Raw genomic sequence first — 21,018 nt, 5'->3', positions numbered from 1 at the left:
ACTGAATTGTACTCTGTTGGTCCCCAGATTGGACTCGTAGGGGTTCTGTCAGTGGGTAGGATTTTTCTTGTCCCATTAAACTGCTCAGGATCACTGAGGTGTCTGACATTCTGAAACCATGTTGATTGATACAGGAAGATTCAAGTGTTGACGTAGTTGTCCCAGTATCTAGCATAAACGGAACATTGTTGCCTCCCACTAATAGGTTAAATATGAGCTCTTCTTCAGGGTTATCAGTGAGAACGGGGAGCATCAAGCCAGTATCTGGCTGATCAACTAGTCAGGCAGAAAACGGGTTATTGGCGATGAATGGTTGCCACCGACCCGGAAGTCTGGACTGTCGTTGGCGATCGGGACATTCCCTTTGCCGGTGATCAGAGGTGCCACAGAGGTAGCATCCTGTAACCCTAACGCCTGCTAAGGGTGGTTGCTGGGGCCCGCACGACAGAGGTCCATAGTTAGGGTTTCCCTCAGGCATAGGTCGGCCGCGGAAATTGGGCAGTGGTGCATACAGGGGTCCATGTGTTGGGGTTCTGGGACCGTTGGGATATGTAAGGTACCCGCTTCCCGATTGATCATCCCATCCAGGGACTCAAAACTGAGGTTCCATCTGATACCCTACATTATCAGGACCGGGATGTTGGGGCTAGGGAGGCCTCTGGACCATCTCGTGTTTTACTTTAGTAGGCTTGGATTCCTTAACGGTATCCCAATAATAAGTGAGTGCCCATCTCATCTGGGGACGAGTGTTATCAGGCCGATCCATATTATTTGTTCTCATAGCTGTAGCAACACCTTCAGGGATACATTGCGAAAGGAGAGCATTAAACTGGGGCGAGGAGCCTCCAGTGTTATAGACAGCATCTCCTGCATATGTGGCATAAGCCGAACAGAAGCGGTTCCAGAAATCAGGGCCGTCCTCCTCCCTCGGCCTGCATTCTAATACTTGGATGACATCTACCGGCTGCTGTAGGGTTTTCTTAAGGGCCTGCTTGATCCTGTCAGTCTGGTCAGCTGATTCTGGGACTGCTGCTTTAAATTCCTGCCAGTTAGAGTGCTTCAGGTACTCTTTCTACTTAGTCCGCTCCTCTGGGGTAAGGGTCATACAGCAACAGCTAAAGAGATCTTGGGGGGGTGGCCTGATACATCTTAATAGTTCCGGTTATGTGTTCTATTAAACCTTTGGGATTAGTCTTGCGGTTAGGCATGTGGCTCATAATTAGACACATCTCCTAAGGTTTCCAAGGAGTATACACCTGAATGGTAGGGTCCTGCCCTTGCCCTGCATTGAGGTTGGGAACTGTCCTGTTGGGAAATTGTGTCCTTACCCCATTTCCTTGGGGACCTATCGGGCCCTCTGGGTCATCATCATCAGTGTCAGGGTCAACCAAGGGTCCGTCACCCCCCAGAAAGTTCCGTCGCCTTCTCAAACTCTTGGTGGTATGTTTACGGGGGGGGGGTGCTTTTTCTGTTTTGATTGATTCCTGGTCCGTGCTGCAACAGGGTCGCAGAACTGTTCCTGGGATGGGGTTGAATGCGCAACGGAAGTGACCGAAGGGGATACTGTTGCATCCTTTTGAGAGGCATCGGGCAAATTATGCGGAGGTGGTGGCGAGATCGGGGGTATATGGGAGCGGTAGGGCGAATCATCCAATCCTCCTCAGCTTCATCCGTATCATTATTTTGGAACAACAGGGGCAAACCAGACATGTCAGGAGGTACCTCCGTTTTACCTTTGTGATCACCATTTTTATTTCCCAGTTTCTCTTTCCTTTCATGTCTTTCTCCTGCGCTCTCTCTCTCTCTCTCTTTACTCTGGTCAACATCGTAATCCTCACATTGATACTTCAAAACCTCCCAAGATTTAGGATTTAGGCTTGACACATACACTAATCCCTCTTCTATGCGCATTATATTCCTAGCTACTCTGTCTAGACTTGTTTAATTCCTCAGCCGTCTTTCTCCATGTTGACATTAATATTTTCCACCTTTCTGCGGAACCCCTTTTCCACAGCGCCTCCTCTGCTTTGACATTTATCCACACCCCACAAGTGCCCCCTAATGGCCATGTCTTATTCCCTAGTTTTTTATTTAATGACGTTGACAGTCTGCGAAAATCATTTTCATCCCTCGGGTTGTCTTTACAAAGTTTAAATAAAGATGTATCAGGTCCCTCCCGATTTATCAAGGCTCTGTCCCATTTTAGGATTCAAATTATTCACCCTTATTAACCTAGTGCCATGTCTCTCTGCACCCACTTCAGGGTCCTGATCTTCACTGGGGGATTTCCCTCTTAACAACTGGTCTAAGGCAGGGTGTCCGAGACAGGCACTTTCAAACAATATTATCCACTATACTTAAAGTTTTGAGGACTCTAACCCCAGATACCTTAATTTTGAGGACCTGAACCTGACCTTTTGATACCTTAATTCTGAGGACTCGAACCTCACCTTCTTGGTTACCATAGTACTCAGGTACTTTAACTGTGGTTCTTCAGGAGCTCGTTAGAGGGTCACCTATCAGACGAAAGGATCACCAAAGTGGTCAACTAATGAGAGGGATCGAGGTAAATCTTACCTCATGGGCCCATCTGTCTCAGGTCGTTGCCGCAGAGTTGATCACTGAACCTGCCTTCACGGAGATACCTCGTCTTGAGCTCCTGGCTGGCTCGCCAAGTTGTCGTAAACTTCTTTCGATCTACCCGATACAAAGACACCACGTACTACGGCAAATGTAACTTTAATTCTTTATTAGCAAGTTACCAGAGAGACCCCTCCTTAAGCACTCTCTTGGGCTGTTCCGGGGGTTTCTGGTTTCTGAAGCAAATACAGTGCTTTTTATACATATGCAGTCACGTACATAGATACAGGTGGGTTCACCCCCTTAGTTTCTGTACAGATGAGTATTGATTAACTTATCAGCCTTAAATTATTCGTGTAACAGCTCAACTACTCTTATGTCTGGGAACAGCCAGACATAGCCTTACCCCTCAGAGTTTCCCACCCTTGAAACAAGCATTCGTTAGCTTATCTAGCAAGTGCTATGTTTCTTACAGCAGTTAATCCAACAATGGTACAAATTATTCTATAAACAAGGACTGAAGTTACAGCGTTGCATACCAAGAATAATCACCCGCTCAGCTTATCTTGTGAGAAACACTTGTACCTCCATGCTTTTTCAAAGTCTTAGCCACTATGACACTTACAAAATAGCCAGGGTCACAAGAGGCCTGCGAGATGCTAACTTCTTTAACATTACATTACAAGAGGTCTGCGAGATGCTAACTTCTTAACATTATATTACATTGAGGTCCACAGTGATCAGCACATGTGAGGGGAAAATCGCTGCTTAACTACTAGAAAATGCCAATATTACTTTAAGAATAACCAGGAAATACAATCCTTGCCTTTGGGAAAATAAACATCTCTTGAAGACAGTGAAAAGTTGTGACTTGAAGAAGAGAGAGTGGGTGGGAAAAACATAGGAGATTGTACAAGTTGCCGGTGACTCTGATGTTTGATATCTTCAGTGCTGTCAAGATTACCCATTCTATCCCTCCGAAGTTCCATACTACCCAAGGCCAGAAGAGTTCAGAAAGGATAGTGAAGTACTTTTCAAACTTCTCAGCAATGTCTCTTATGTTTCCTTATAGCTATCTGGATAAGCCTCAGCAGCACTTCAGACTGACAAGATGTCAATGAGGCCATATGTCAACTGAAAGTCAGGAGTCTTGGGAGTAGTCCTTACTCCTGCTGCAGTTCTAAATATGGCGGTGACGAGTTTCTGTCTTGTACCCAGCCTTATCTTCCGTAACTGAGAAGAGGTGAACACTCTGTAGACCTCAGATACCCTCGATTGTGATAATCTGCAAGAAAGGAGATAAATCCAGTTGTGGTAACCTTTGGGGTTTCTGGATGTTTGCTCTGGGGAAAGTGATCCAACTGTTTCTCTCTACTGAAGAACTGCTTTCCTGAATCGTAGTGTGGCTTCTGTCCTTACAGAGACATGCTGGATGTACTGTCATGTGTCACCTCCCAAAAGAAATGCAAGGAGTTGCTCAAACTGTTGTACGTGGTGTTTATTTTTGTCCTGACAAAAGGCTTTTGTTTCTGTCAGTTAAGAACATCCTACTTACATTTGCCAACCTTCAGAAATTAACAGTTTCCCAACAGATCCATTCTCAGTGTAGTTTGATATCAAGCAAAGCTATTATCATTGTCCCAACACTTCTCAATCTTGGGGAGATGTACTCATGCAATGCTCCTTAAATGATTTTTGCTGGAGTGAAGCTAATTTACAGGGCAAATAGGAAACTGTTTAACTTCGCTTCTGCTTAAGAAGAGGTCTCTCTAATATTAGTTGTCAAGGTACAATACGCAAGCAGTGTTTGAGTATGTGCATGTTTGGTGGCTGAACTCCAGTTTATTGCCAGCTTGTTTAATGAGAGAATAGATCTTGCTCTAAATATCTATGAAGCCCCTGTACAGGTTTCCCCCGCCATCTGAAGATAGAGCGTTCCTATGAAATGGTTCGTAAGCCGGAATGTCGTAAAGCAAAGAAGCAATTACCATTTATTTATATGGGAAAATTTTGTGAGCGTTCACAGACCCAAAAATAACCTACCAAATCATGCCAAATAACACATAAAACCTAAAATAACAGTAACATATAGTGAAAGCAGGATTGATATGATAAATACACAGCCTATATAGAGTAGAAATACTTCTCCACAATCATTGCCTGAACTGTTCTCTGTAGTGAAAATCTCACGCATGCGCTCTCCAGTAACCTTTAAGCTATGAAGCTGCCAAATCATACCAAATAACACGTAAAAATACACAGCCTATATAAAGTAGAAATAATGTATGTACGGTGTAGTATCACAGGAATCGGGAAGACAGTGAGCACACTGATGATGGTGTGTTAGGCTGAGTCATCGGAGTTTGGGTGGTGCAGTGGCCCCCACCCTCCAGGCCGCGAACCGATACCGATCCGCAAAGCATGCAGAGGTACAGCGGTAGCCGGGAGGCACACAACACATCTTTAAGAAAAAAGCCGAAATAAACATGCTAATTAATTAGGTGCCGCCCAGCACGTAAATGTCGGCCCAGATCAGAGGCGATTGCCGATTGCGCCGCCTGTGATCTGGGCCGACAATTACGTGCCGGACGGCACCTAATTAATTAGCATGTTTATTTCGGCTTTTTTCTTAAAGATGTGCTGTGTGCCTCACGGCTACTGCTGCATTCTCTGCGAATCGGTATCTGTCCATGGCTTGGGGGTTGGGGTGGTGGGACACTGGGGTGTCATCTCATCGTCGTCTGTTTCCATTAGGGCAGGCAGGTCATCTTCTTCTATGTCTGCCTGCCTTGATATTGAAGGTCGAGGTTCGTCGTCTGCTGTGGCTGATGTGGAAGTCTTGAAAAACAACAGTATGCTTGACTGCTGAGCCTCGTGCATTTTTCTATCATACAGTTCTTTGTAAGGACTCAAACCATCTTGCAAATATGCCCTAAACCGACGTACCCTTTCAAAATTAAAGTCGTACTTTATCATTACTCATTTGGTTTTTATTGTTATCCTTTCCTCTTCCAATTGCATCAACTCTTCATCTATCAGTTCTTGGTCATGGGATGCCAAAACCTCTTCAACATCATCTTCGTCAACTTTCACAAGCCAAACTCACTTTGTCCTTACTTCGTTCACCACGATCGAAACGCTTAATTATGTCTAGTTTTACAATAGATGTAACACCCTTACGAGCTCTTTCAGGCTTTTCCGATGCCTTAGAACTCATCTTGCTAACGGCTGCTCACAGGCACGTGTTTAAGCAATGCCGGCTAGAATGCAGTTCCGAATCTGGGGGAGAGCGGCTGCTCGGGGCGCACGCTGCTTTTTCGTAACAGTGAAAACACCTTCTGTTAGTGAAAACAGGGAACTAATGTAGGTCTTTCGTAACAGTGAGGTTTTGTAAAGCGAACGTTCGAAAAGCGGAGGACACCTGTACTATTTTGGCCTCTGTGCTGCACTGGAAAGGATTTGGATGTTTCTATGTCTGCAGCCATGTCCCAATGAAGATAGACATCACATGAAACTTGTGTATTCAGTGGTATAGCATAGCCTTCGGCCATCTGAAGGTGGAGCAATGCATGTATGAAGATCAAGATCGCAAACAGGTCATGATTTACTAAGGCACCATTTATACCTGCCTCACCTCCTGAAGGATCAGTACAACCAATGTTTTTGCCACAGAATTCTCCAAATCTGCTGGCAGGATAAGTGTCAATGTCATCTCTCAGGTCATTTTTCCAGCATTGGGGCTCAGATGGGTAGGCTACATTGTCTGCAATGGCCATCATGAGAAGAGGTTGAGGTGGATAAAGGAAATGATTAGAAGATATTCCTAAAATCTTGTTGGGGGAGGATGGGTTAGGGTCATTACATCCCTGATGACTGGAATGGGTGTTGTACCTATTACATATTAGGAACATACTATTGTCATTTGTTGAAAGTGATATTTAGTGTTATTTAAACAATTATTTTCAGAGACCAAAGAACAAACTTTCATAACCTGCACCATATACTACCTGTCAAGACGTAAGCTCATCAGTTTCAAATTTGTGATTTCCCTTTGGTTTCAAGTCCTAGACTCTGGCTTCCTACTTTGAGTTGACAGTAGTTTTTCATTGTTCTTCCAGGTTCTCATGATATTCCTGGGAATTCTTCTGATGATTCAAACAAGAACCTCACATCTCCCATGGGGTTTCAATTTGAATTTGCATTTATTTAAATCTTACATCCATCCCACAATGTGAGGGAGTAAGAATCGTTGCATTATGACTCTGTCGCAATGTACAGACGTGAATTTATAAGTCTAATGGCTAGTAGAAAGGAGCAGTACCGTAGCCTGTTGGTCCTAGCTTTAATGCTGCGGTACCATTTGCCAAACAGAAGCAGTTGAAAAAGTTTATGGTTGGGGTGACTGGTGTCCCTGATGATCTTCCAGGCCGCCTTTCTGCTCCTGCTGCTGTAATTGTCCTCCATTGAAGGAAGTTCATGTCCACAGATGCGCTGGGCTGTCGTGAACCACTCTCTACAGTGCCCAGTGATCAAGGTTGGTGCATTTCCCATACCAGGCGATGATACAGCCAGTTAGGATGCTCTCAATGGTGCCCCTGTAGAAGGTCTTGAGGATTTGGGAGCTCAGTTGCCTGAGGTGGAAGAGATGCTGTTGTGCTTTTTTTGCCGGTGTGTACAGTCCAGGTGAGATCTTCGGTGATGTGTATACCAAGGAATTTGAAACTACTCACTCTCGACTGCAGACCGTTGATGTTGATTGGGCCGAGCCTGTCTTCGTTCCTCCTGTAATCCACCATCAGTTCTTTTGATTTTTGGACATTGAGAGAGAGGTTGTTATCTTGGCACCACTGTGTCAGGGTGTCAACCTCTCCTCTGTAGGCTGTCTCATCACTGCTAGAAATAAGGCCGATCAATGTTGTGTCATCTGTGAATTTGATCAGCGGATTAGAGCTGTGTGGCAGCACAGTTGTGGTGTAAAGGAAGTAGAGGAGGGGACCCTGGATGCAATCTCATCTCAAGATTGTCTTAATCTAGGCTTTCTGTTTATCGTTTATTACCATGATAACAACTGGCTGTTGAAACCTTGGATTCCCTCAGAAACATTTTAGATTGGGTCCATTGTTCCTTATCTCACTACAACCAGATAGCTTCTTACAACCTCCTAGTTTCTTATACCCCCCGCCTCCTCCACCCACCTTACCCCTCACTTGATTTTACCTATCACCTGCCAGTTTATACTGCTTTCCCTCCTCCCCATCTTATTCTGGTTTCTACCACCACCAGTTCCACCTTGACTGTTTATTCCTCTCCATGGATGGTGGCGGAGTTCCTCCAGCATTATGTGTGTGTTGAACCAGATAGCCAGTGTATTTATTGTTGTTTATCTCTTGTGGTTTAGTTTATTCTGTAATTAACTAATACTGAAGGTTCACACCTTTTGAAGTCATTGTAAGTCTTGCTGATATTTTCTTAGAATTCTTAGTAAACCTGAATTGCTAACCAAACTTTTGTAGCTGGTAACCCCCAAATATTGTTTTAAGCGGTTTTATTCTTCTGTTCTGTAACGGGTATTTTACCCCTTTGATTACTGCATGGCACAGTTGTACTGCTAGTAGAGTGGCTGCCTCGCAAGTTTCGGTAATTCAAATTTAGTCCTGTGCCTGTTCCCCTTGTGACCAGGTGGGTTTCATCCCTTCAGGTACTTCCATTTCAAAATTCAAGACTGTCTAGTGTCATTTCCAGTGCACAAGTGTAAAGGGGAACGGAATAATTGTAATTCCAGATCCAATGCAACATAAAAAAACAGTAAGGTAAAGAAAACAATAATAAAAAAATATAAATACATAAGATAGCTTGTACACTTACTGTATGTACATAACTTGATGCTAAGTACTTCCTGAGAAAGCTGAAGAAATTTGGCCTGTCCCCTAAAACCCTCACTAATTTTTATAGATGCACCGTAGAAAGCATTCTTCTAGGGTGCATCACAACCTGGTACGGAAGTTGTCTTGTCCAAGACCGGAAGAAGCTGCAGAAGATCGTGAACACAGCCCAGCACATCACACAAATCTTCCGTCCTTGGTCTCACTTTACACCGCACGCTGTCGGAGCAGTGCTGCCAGGATAATCAAGGACACGACCCATCCAGCCAACACACTTTTCGTCCTCCTTCCCTCTGGGAGAAGGCTCAGGAGCTTGAAGACTTGTATGGCCAGATTTGGGAAGAGCTTCTTTCCAACTGTGATAAGACTGCTGAACGGATCCTGACCCAGAACTGGGCCGTACCCTCCAAATATCCGGACCTGCCTCTCGGTTTTTTTGCACTACCTTACTTTCCATTTTCTATTTTCTATTTATGATTTATAATTTAAATTTTTAATATCTACTATCAATTTGTACTCCAGGGAGCGGGAAGTGCAGAATCAAATATCACTGTGATGATTGTACGTTCTAGTATCAATTGTTTGGCGACAATAAAATATAAAGTACATGAGTATCTGTACATAGCTGACTCTGAAAGGAAATGATAAAGTAGTGGTGGTGGGGTGTGTGGAAAGGTGGGTTAGTTGTTGGAGGTGCTGATTAGCGTTAGTGCTTGGGAAAGTAACTGTTTTTGAATCAGATGGTCCTGGTGTGGATGCTACATTGCTTCCTCAGTCCTTGAGCGGGTTGGGTGAGATACTTCATGATGTTGCTGGCCTTTTTTCTGTATCTGTGTCCTTGATGGTAGGTAGGCTGATGCTTGTGTTGCGTTGGGCAGTTTTGACTACCTATTGTTGAGCCTTCCTGTCCACAGCAGTGCAGTTTCTGTACCATGCAGAGATGCAGCATGTTAGGACACTGTCTAATGTGCATCTACAGAAGGTTGTTAATATTGATGTACATAGTCCAGCTTTCTTCAGCCTCCTCAGAAAGTAGAGGTGTTGGTGGGTTTTCTTAATTGTGTGGGAATCTATTCTATGACCATGGGAGGTTATAGGAGATGTGTACTCCAGGAGTTTGAAACTTTGCAGTTTCCATTACTGTGCCGCCGATGTAAAGGGGTGTGAGTGCGAGTTCTGAAGTCGATAACCATATCCTTTGTCTTGCTGACATTGAGAAAGAAGTTATTTATCTGGCACCAGGTCTTAAGCTCTTCTACCTCCTCTCTGTAGGTCACCTCATTGTTGGTGATGAGCCCCACCTACCAAAAATATGCAAATTATAGGTTAGTTGAACACTATAAATTATTCTTGCAATTTAGGGAGAGGTTTTGGGAACATGAGAAGTAAAAATGGTTTTGGTGTAGAATTAATGTAAATGGGTGTTTGATATTGGTGTGGACCTGATGGCGAAAAGGCGTATTTCCATACAGACTCTAATGCAAAATGGAGAAAGATCATGAAGCAACTCATCTGTGGGGACATGCAGAGTACTAACATTAATGGTAGAAGCAGCACAAAATCTCCAATGTACCTAACTCCTTCAAGTACTTCCTTCCCCATCTGCAGCCCAGTCTCAATCCTGCATTCGCCTCAACAACCAGTTCAGAATTTGTAGAGAATCAAATAATCCTCAACTTAGAGGAACTGCCCAAGACATAAAGAAAATGGATCAGATTGAAGATTTGTGAATGTTAGTGGATAATTAGACAGTTAATTTAGGCCCTTGCTATTTTGTTACATACAGTAATAATGATCTTGATGTGCACATAGAAGGTTCCCAAAATATGTACACGTGGATTGGTGGTACTGTTGAGAGTAAGGATTGTCACTTTTTTTTATGGAACAATATTGATGAACTCATAAGATGAGCAGAGAAATAAAAGAGGTATTTTGGGAAAACCACCAGAAGTACTGAGGAACAGAGAGGCCTTTGTCCAAGCATCTGTGGTGGCAGCAGGACAGGCAGACAAGATGGTTATGAAAGATACTTGGCTTCATTAGCCAAGACATAGAGTATGAAAGCAAGGTGGCTGTAGTAAGCAAGGTAACTTTTGTTAGGCTATAGCTGGAATAGTAGTTGCTGTCATAGAGTTGTAGAACACTACAGATGGTCTTGGGCCATTGATTCGGTGCTGAACCATTCATGTGCCTCGTCCCATCATAGCACCCGGGCTATGCACCCGAACCATCGCCCGCCAAACCTCTTCTTATCCATGTACCTGTCCAAATTTCTTGTAAGTGTTGAAATCTGCTCCTTCATCCTCCACTTGTGCTAGCAGCTCGTTCCACACTCTTGTCACCCTCTGAGTTCCCCTTATGTAGTTCCCTCTGTAGTTCCCCCTTATGTTCCCCTTAAGCATTTCACCTTTCACCTTTAGCCCATGACCTCTAGTTGTAGTTTCACCCAACCTCAATGGAAAAAGCTTGCTTGTATTTACCCTATCTATACCCCTCATAATTTTTGTATACCTCGCGTTCATATCTCCCATTAATCTTCTACATTTTAAGGAATAAAGTCCTAACTTAGTCAACCTTTCCCTATAACTTTGATTCTCAAGTCCTGGCAACATTCTTGTAAATGTTCTCTGCACTCTTTCAACCTTGTTTACATTTTTCCTCTTGGTAGATGACCAGAATTGCACACAATTCTCCAAATCAAGCCTCATCAGTGTCTTGTACAATTTCAACATAACATCCCAACTCTGTCCCTCAACACATTGACTTATGAAGGCCAATGTGCCAAAAGCTTTCTTTATGACCCTATCTACCTGTGATGCCATTTTCAATGAGTTATGGATCTGTATTCCGGGATCCCTCTGTTCTATTGTACTGTTCACTGCCCTACTGCTCACTGTGTAAGACCTACCCTGTTTGTTCTACCCAAAGTGCAACACCTCACATTTGTCTGCATTAAATTCCATTTGCCACTTTTCAGCTCAATTTTCCAGATCCCGCTACAAGCTTTGGTCTTGCTCACTATTCAGTACACCCCAATATTGGTGTCATCCCCAAATTTACTGATCCAGATTATCACATTATCATGCAGATAACAAACAACAGATCTAGCACTGATCCCTACAGCACACTACTAGTCACAGGTCTCCAGTCAGAGAGGCACCATCTACAGCCACTCTCTGGCTTCTTCTGTGAAGCCAGTGCCTAAACCAATTTACTACCACATCTTGAATACCAAACAACTGAATCTTGTTGACCAACCTTCCACATGGGACCCTATCAAAAACCTTGCTAAAGTCCATGTAGATAACACCCACTGCCTTCCCTTCATCAACTTTCCTGGTATCTTCCATGAAAAACTGTAAGATTGTTTAGACACGACTTGCCACGCACAAAGTCATATTGACTATCTCTGATCTGTCCCTTTCCATCCAAATACCTTTCAGTAACTTTCTCACTACTGATGTAAGGCTCACTGTCAATAAATCCCTGGCTTATTTTTAGAGCCTTTCTTAAACAATGGAACATAAGCTATTGTTTAATCCTCCGGCTCCTCACCTATGGCTAACGATGTTTTAAATATCTCTGCTAGTACCCCCGCAATTCCTGCACCAGCCTCCCACAAAGTCTGAGGGAACACTTTGTCAGACCCTTGTGATTTATCCACCCTAATTTGCGTCAAGACAGAAAACAGCACCAAATAACCTTGTGTCTTCTTTTCGCCCTCCTGATTTCCTTCTTAAGTGTTCTCTTGCATTTTTTATACTCTTCAGGTATCTCATTTGTTCCTGCCTGCCTATGCATCTCCTTTTTCTTAAACTAGGACTTTGAAAACCAAGGTTCCATTAACTCAGGGGTTCCCAACCTGGGATCCACAAACCCCTAGGTTAATGGTAGGGGTCAATGGCATAAAAAACGTTGGGAATCCCTGCATTAATCTGTAATCCTTGTCTTTTATTCTGGCAGGAACATTACAAACTCTGTACTCTCAAAATTTCACTTCTGAAGGCCTCTAATTTACCAAATACACCTTTGCCAGAGAACAACCTATCCCAATCCACAGTTGCCAGATCCTTTCTGATATCATCCAAATTGACCTTTCTCCAATTCAGAATCTCAACCTGTGGACCAAACCTATCTTTTTCCATAATTATCTTGAAGTTAATGGCATTAGGATCACTCAATACAATGTGTCGCCCTACACAAACTTCTGTCACCTGCCCTGTCTCACTCCCTGATAGGAAATCTAGTATTGTATTCTCTCTAGTTGGGACTTTATATATACTGATTAAGGAAACTTTCCAGAACACATCTGACAAATTCTTTTCCATCTAGCCCTTTTACAGTATGGGAATCTCAGTCAATATGTGGAAAGTTAAAATGATCAATTATCACTACTCTTGTTTCTTGCAACAGCCTGCAATCTCTCTGTAAATTTGCTGCTCTAAATCCCGTGGACTATTGGATGGTCTATAATACCATTAACATGGTTATAGCTTTCTTATTCCTCAGTTGTGCCCATAAAGCCTCGTTTTGGTCATCAATCTATTGGAAGGATTTGACTGCACTTTAGAGGGTGCAGAGGAGATTGTATAGAATGGGTTTGTTTTTCTTCATGTCGAGAAGTTTAAGATGAATCTGATTGAGGAATATGGTGATTAAGGATGCTGGGGAATTAATAGGCTGGATACTGAGACTGACTTTACCCCTTAAGTGTCTTTGACCGGGAGGCTCTGGCTTTAAGGTAAGGGATAGGAGAGTTGGGAAGGATTTGAGGATGGATTTTCTCCAATTGGGGGTGTATGAAATCTGGAATGCTCTGCTGAGCGATGGTGGAAATAACTTTTTAGCTGAGTATTTAAAGCACCAAGCATAAAAAGCTGTCTCAATTCTGCAAAATGAAAATATTGAAAGGTAATTGATGGCACATTGGGTCAAAGCACCTGTTTCTGTGATGTATGAACGGATGACATTTGTAACAAGTTCACTAGACCTGTGGAGTAGATGATCTGGGCATACGCAATAAATCCATACTAGGATAATAACCATAATAGAATCATTGAAAGACAGCACCAATTTGGGTGCTCAGTCAATGTGCAAAAGACAACAAACTGCAAATACAAAAAGAAAGAAATAATAAATATAAAAGCAATAAGTATTGAGAACATGAGATGAAAAGTCCTTGAAAGTGAGTCCATAGGTTGTGGGAACATTTCAATGCTGGGGCAAGTGAAGTTATCCCGTTTGGTTCAAGAGACTGATGGTTAAGGTTTAATAACTGTTCCTGATCCTAGTGGTGTGAGTGCTGAGGCTCTTGTATCTTCTTCTTGGTGGCAGCGGTGAGAAGGGAGCATTTCCTGGGTGGTGAGGTTACCTGATCATGGATGCTGCTTTCTTGTGACAACATTTACTGAAGTAAGAAACCTGAAGAACTTAAAGTTGCTGACCTTCTCCACCTCTGATCCTCCAATAAGGACTGACTTATGGACCTCTGGTTTCCTTCTGGAGTCAACAATCAGCTCCTTGGTCTTGCTGACATTGAGTTGTCACCACTGACATTGGGTTATTGTGGCACCACTCAGCCAGATTTTCAGTCTCCCTCCCATATGCTGATTCATCACCACCTTTGATTTTTTTGCCAGTTGTTTCACTGATGTTTTAATGTACACGTGACAAATACAACTAATCTTTTTTACTAAAGCATCTGAGAAAAGGAGGACCAGATGCAGGACTAGAAGATGGTGTGTGTTTTGTTGGAATAATAATTGAGAGCTTTGGTTGGTAGAGGTTGTGTGATCAGAGACCAGTGAAGGTCATTGACAATTGGTAGAAGAAAATAATAGTAGGTTGGATGTAGCTAAAATGTTAGTAATCTGAGGTTTCCAACCACAAACAAAATTTTAGGGGAAAAGAAATGGCCATTAAATAATTTGTCCTCTTTCTGATCAAGTATGTGATTCAGTGTGTCAACTTCATAGACCAAATGACTTTGGTTTTCTATAATTGTTTTTCAGGAAAATTTTTACCTTTGAAAACTATGTTGGGATCAAGATATGATGATTATGTTCCTGAAGAGAATCGATTCCATCCGAGTATGCTTTCAAATTATCTAAAGAGTTTGAAGGTAAGTAACTAAATATACAGTATGTCATCAAGTTTATCGTGTACATGGTAAGATACAGGTTGAGAGCATTTTGACTGACTGCTTCACTATTTGGAATGGGGAGGCTACTGCATACGATTGTAGCAAGCTGCAGAGAGTTGTAAAATTACTTAGCTTCATCTTGGGTGTCAGCCTCCATAGTATCCAAGGTATCTTCAAGGAGCTATGACTCTATATTCGTGGTCAGATTATCTCGTATTCTGCTGCTTTGAGGAAGAAGCAGAAGCAGGAGGAGATGGTAATTGTGGACAAGATTAAAGAAATTGATAAGAAATATGTTATGGCTCCTTCTGAGGAGTTATACAAACAAAGAACTGAACTTCAAATGGAACACAGTTTACTACTCTCGTCCTCGATTGTAAACCAATTAAAGAAAACAAGAAGTGAATTTTATGTTCACAGTGACAAAATTGGCAAGCTGCTGGCTAATCAATTGAAATCTAATTATGTTAAATCTCAAATCAATCAGATTTATAACCAAAATGATCGATTGATACTGGATCATGTGGGGATTAATCAAACCTTTTGTGATTTTTATTCTTCTTTATATCAATCAGAGTCTCCTCGAGATTCTAAATATATGAATGATTTTTTAGATAATTTAGACTTCCCTCAGATTTCACAGGATATGTCTTCTATATTAGATACTTCCATTACTATGGATGAGATTAAGAATGTTATTCTTTCTATGAATTTGGGGAAAGCTCCTGGCCCGGATGGGTTTACCGTTGAATTTTATAAATGTTTTGCTTCTTTATTGATCCCTTGGCTCTGTAGGGTTTTTGAGGCTTCTCTGAAACTTGGTAAACTTCCTGAATCTTTTAATAGAGCGTCAATTTCTTTAATACTAAAGAAGGATAAAGACCCTGCTCAATGTGCATCTTATAGACCAATATCTCTATTAAATGTTGATTCTAAAGTTTTTTCTAAGTTATTAGCAAATAGACTAGAAAAAATACTTCCTTCTATTATTTCGGAAGACCAAACGGGTTTTATTAAAGGTCGTTACTCTTTTTATAATATTCGTACATTGTTAAATATCGTTTATACTCCCTCACAAAATGTTCCTGAGTGTGTTATTTCTTTAGACGCCGAGAAAGCTTTTGATAGAGTAGAATGGCCTTATTTATTTAAGGTGCTTGAAATGTTTAATTTTAGCTTGAAATTTATATCCTGGATTAAACTGTTATATCATTCCCCTGTAGCCTCGGTCCGTACTAACTCTTTAAACTCACCTTTTTTTCCTCTTTTTCGAGGTACTCGACAAGGCTGTCCTCTTAGTCCCCTATTATTTGATATTGCATTAGAACCTCTTGCAATTGCCATTCGAGAATCTTCAAATATTACTGGGATAACTCGGGGATTAAAGTCCCATAAATTATCACTCTATGCTGATGATTTACTTTTATATATTTCTAATCCTGAGAAATCCATTCCTGCTGTTTTAGAGTTATTAGCACAATTTGGTTTTTTTTCAAGTTATAAATTAAATCTTAGTAAGAGTGAACTCTTTCCGATTAATAAACATCTTCCCTTATATTATAAATTTCCATTTAAATTGATTGATAACTATTTTTCTTATCTTGGGATTAAAATTACTTGTAAATATAAAGATTTATTTAAGATTAACTTTTTACCATTAATAGACCATATTACTCAACTTTCATCTAAATGGTTTCCTTTATATTTAACTTTGATTGGTCGTATTAATGCAGTTAAGATGTTTTTTTTGCCAAAATTTTTATATGTGTTTCAGGCATTACCAATTTTTGTTCCAAAATCTTTCTTTGATAAAGTTGACTCTAAAATTTCTTCATTTATTTGGCAGAATAAAAATCCGAGACTGGGTAAAATACATTTACAGAAAGCTAAGAGAGATGGAGGTTTAGCATTACCTAACTTTAGATTCTATTATTGGGCAATTAATATTCGACATATGAAATTTTGGTTACTTGACCAGGATATACTATCTATTCCTAAATGGGTAGCATTGGAACTACAATCTGTTCAGGGCTATACACTTGGCTCTATTTTAGGTTCCTCTCTCCCTTTTGATTCGAAACGCCTTAAGCAGGTGTCTAACCCGATAGTTAAATATGCTTTGCGTATTTGGTTTCAATTCAGAACATTTTTTGATCTTAATCAATTCGGGTTAGCGATTCCTATTTTAGGTAACATATTTTTTCCTCCCTCTTTTACGGATCGCGCTTTTCAAATTTGGAAGACTAAGGGTATTTTACGGTTTTTGGATTTATTTTTAGATGGTTCCCTTATGTCTTTTGAACAATTATCTAATAAATATAACTTATCAAGAATACATTTTTTTAGATATTTACAAGTTAGAAATTTCCTAAGTACTATACTTTCTTCCTTTCCAATGCTTCCTCCTACATATATTTTAGATTCGATAATTAACCTTAATCCATGTCAGAAAGGTGCATCGGCTATGATTTATAATATTATTATGAAACTTAGGAAAGCTCCATTCGATAAGATTAGGGTAGATTGGGAACAGGAATTGGGGCTTACCATTTCTGTGGATGATTGGGGGCAGATTTTACAATTAGTTAATACTTCCTCTATTTGTGCTAAACATTCCCTAATTCAATTTAAAGTTGTTCATAGAGCCCATATGTCCAAAGATAAGTTAGCGCGTTTTTACTTGCATATTAATCCTTTTTGTGATAGATGTTCGGGGCAGATAGCCTCTTTAACTCATTTGTTTTGGTCTTGCCCTACTTTGGAAACTTTTTGGAGAGATATTTTTAATATTATTTCTAAGGTATTAAATATAGATATCTCTCCTCACCCTATTACTGCTATCTTTGGACTACCTAAAATTTCTAGTAATCTTTCCCCTTCAGCCCGTAGAATGATTGCATTTCTTACTTTAATGGCGAAAAGATGTATTTTACAACATTGGAAAGAGCTTAATGCTCCAACTACCTTTTTTTGGTTTTCTCAGACGATATTATGTTTGAATCTGGAGAAAATTAGAAGTAACCTTTATGATTCTTCATGTAAATTTGAACAGATTTGGGGATCTTTTATTCGATATTTTCATTTAATGTAATATATACCCTTCTTGTTTTTTTTCACTGTTTTTAATGGAGGTCGGGATTGAGGACGTGATTTTAAGTTTAACTCTGTTTGGTTTCAAGTTAGCCCATTGCTTTGCTTTGCTTTTAGTTAGTTGCACGGTGGGTTTTTTTTTTGGGTTTTTTTTTTTCTTTTTTTCTATTGATATATATAAAATTTAGTATACTATTATGTTATCTTGGTTTCTTATGTTTAAATTACATTGTTTGTAGTATTTTTTTTGGTATTGATACCTTCTGTAATTTTATTATATTTTAACATTGTATTAATGTTTATATGGCTTACCTTTTTGTATACTTATTCAATAAAAAGATTTAAAAAGAAAGGAGCTATGACTCAGGAAAGTAGCTTCCATCATCAAGGACCCCCAGCACCCAGGACATGCCCTCATCTCGTTGTTACCATCAGGAAGGAGGTACGGAAGCCTGAAGGCACACACACAGCGATTCAGGAGGGTGTCTTCCCCTCAATAGTTCCATCTAATATCAGAGAAATATGTGCGACATACATCCAGACATTCTTGTTCTTCACAGACATCCATGAAAACAGAAGTGTCTCAAAATGTTAGAATGCCAAAGCCCCCCTACTCACCCCTCCCACGCACAAGCAGTAGCAAAGCAATGACTCTCCCTGACCCCCACCCACATCCGCAAAAAAAAGCATCAGCATCCTGCAGCCACAAAGTCAGCAATAGCAAAGCTGCTAAGAGAGACCATGATCTGCAGTACAACCAAAACTAATTCTTCATCTCACAATTAGAAAAACCACAGAATAAAGGGAGAGAGAAGTGTCCCCCTTTCACAGTGAGAGGGGAGACATAACGAAACAACTTACTGATTTGTGATGATAAAGTCTGTCGTGCTGCTTTTTTCTGAGTTCTCCAACTCGAGAATCGGTAACAAGCTCTATTGCACCAGTGAGAGGGGAAGAGAGAGAGAGAGACAGCAAGTTGCTGAGTGCAGAGCCTTTGACAGCTGATCCGCTGCTCCTGATGTTCTGTTTCCTCTCATGACACTTCAGTTGGCAGCACTGGCTTTGACTTGGAACACCGTAGGTGCGCTTGTCTTCTGGGCCGTGTCCTTGAGATTTCAAAAAGCAGCTGGTCATGAGCCCTCGGGAGCGGGTCCCACCACTGCAAAGAACTGAAATCTAAGTGTAACTCCAGGTCAAGGTCTCCAACAGAACCCCATCCACCCTGAAAAGGACAAAGAGAGACATCAAAGAGAGAAATTAAGCTGTGTCTGCAGCTGAGCTTGAAGGAGTTATTGAACGCCGTTGTAGCTCCACCCTGCAAATGGACATTGAACCCATGAGTGCTACCTCACTACTTCTTGATTTCAATTTTTTTTGCACTATTTATTTTATTTAACTACTAAATATATGACGTACTTACTGTATTTTAGTTTTTGTCTCTATTATTACATATTGCATTGTACTGCTGCAAAGTTAACAAATTTCACGATATATGCCAGTGATATTATACCTGATTCTGATTCAGTGTTCTTTATTACAAGGCTCGGGAGCCATGTCTGAGGAAGCAGTGTGGTGGGAGTGTGACCAAATATGTGGATGGTGTGCCTTGGGGGAAATGGATTAATGTGTGTTGTGGTTGGAAATCATCTGGGAGTGTGGGCAGATATTCAATGTGGCTGGAGGCCAGCTGACAGGGAATATGAGAAGGTGTGTATGTGGTGAAGGGAGGGATTTGTGGGAGGGTCAATTTGTTTGAAGCTTTTTTGTGCCTTACATTTAAACAATTTTCTCCCAGAGTACAGTGATGCACACTTAATCATTCTTTTTATTAATATTGGGTAGAAGTTTAGTTATTTCTATAGAATGTTTACAATTTACAAGTAATTGTGGAATGCCTAATTAACCTAATTACACTTTTTCTGTTTCTGATGTTCTTTTTAGGTGAAAATGGGACTCCTGGTTGATTTAACAAACACAAGCAGGTTTTATGATAGGGCTGAAATAGAGAAAGAAGGAATTAAATATGTTAAACTACAGTGCAAAGGGTGAGTAGGAACCTATCTGGAGAAGTTACATTATCTTGGACTTTGAAATTTCACCAATGGTAGAAAAAATGGTTTTTGTGTGCGTGTATACAAGTACATTTATATGTATTCAGGGTCAGAATACTTCCAAATGCAAAGAAAAAATTACTTTCCAAGGACAGAAAAATCCAAGGGAGAACAGGCCATTTGTATTTCATTGAAAAACATTCAAGATGGTATCAAGCACATAAGATTTGTGCAAATACAGATAGCAGGTCAAAAGAATGGACAAAGCGTAATCAAACTTTCCACGGCTTTACAGGAAAAATACTAGCATGGACAAGAAGGTTGGCTAAGTGGTAGAAGGCAAAGAGTGGGAATAAATGGGTTCTTTCCTTGTTGGCTACTGGTGACTAGTGGTGTTCCGCAGGGGCTGTTGTTGAGTCCACTATCTTTCATGTATTATGTCAGTTATCTGGATGATGGAATTAATGGCTTTGTGATCAAGTTTGTGGATGATACAAAGATGGAGGGGCAGGTAGTGCTGAGGAAGCAGGGAGTCTGTAAAAGGATTTGAGCAGATTAGTGGAATGGGCGAAGAAGTGGCAGATAAATACAGTAAGAAAGTGTATAGTTGTGCACTTTGATGAAAAGAATAAAGGCTTAGATTGTTTTCTGAACAAGGAACAGATTCAGACATTGGTGTTGTAAAGGGTCTTGGGAGTCCTAGTGCATAAAGTTAGTAGTAAGGAAGGCTATTGCAACGTTAGCATTCGTGTCTGGAAGTGTAGAGTATAAAAACAAGGACGTAATGCTAAGGCTTTAAGACGTTGGTAAGACAGCATTTGGAGTATTCAGAGCTTCATATCTAAGAAAGGACGTGCTGTCATTGGAAAGTGCCCAGAGGAAATTTATGAGAATGAGCCCTGGAATGAAAGGGTTAATGTACAAGGAGTGTTTGATGGCTCTGTGTCTGTACTCATTGGAGTTTGAAAGAATGAGGGAATCTCATTGAAACCTACCAAATATTGAAAGGCCTAGAATTCATTGGCACAGATGGCTCTGGAGGCCATGTCGTTGGGTATATTTAACACAGATGCTGATAGGCTCTTGTTCAGCAAGGACATCAAAGGTTACAAGGAGAAGGCAGGGTAATGAGGTTGAGATGGAAAATAAAAAAGCCACGATTGAATGATGGAGCAAACTTGATGAGCTGAATGGTCTAATTCTGCTCCTCTGTTTTATGTTTAAGTTCTGCAAAAAAAAAGACAAATATAATTATGAAAAATTAGAGCACAAA

At 40.9% G+C, this 21,018-nt stretch overlaps 1 protein-coding gene across 1 annotated transcript in view; it reads left to right on the top strand.

Moving 5' to 3' along the window:
* The window catches only part of rngtt (RNA guanylyltransferase and 5'-phosphatase), a 384,105-nt gene that overhangs the window by 17,034 nt on the left and 346,053 nt on the right, over positions 1-21,018 (top strand). The window contains exons 2-3 of the mRNA XM_063040367.1: positions 14,474-14,583; positions 19,636-19,739. Of these exons, the coding sequence (XP_062896437.1) occupies positions 14,474-14,583; positions 19,636-19,739 (214 nt within the window). The remainder of the gene's footprint in view (positions 1-14,473; positions 14,584-19,635; positions 19,740-21,018) is intronic.

Source organism: Mobula hypostoma, chromosome 2 (assembly GCF_963921235.1).
Source record: "Mobula hypostoma chromosome 2, sMobHyp1.1, whole genome shotgun sequence".
Lineage (NCBI taxonomy): Eukaryota > Metazoa > Chordata > Chondrichthyes > Myliobatiformes > Myliobatidae > Mobula > Mobula hypostoma.
Note: the sequence above shows the minus strand (reverse complement) of the source record. Positions and strands in the feature narration are given on the sequence as shown.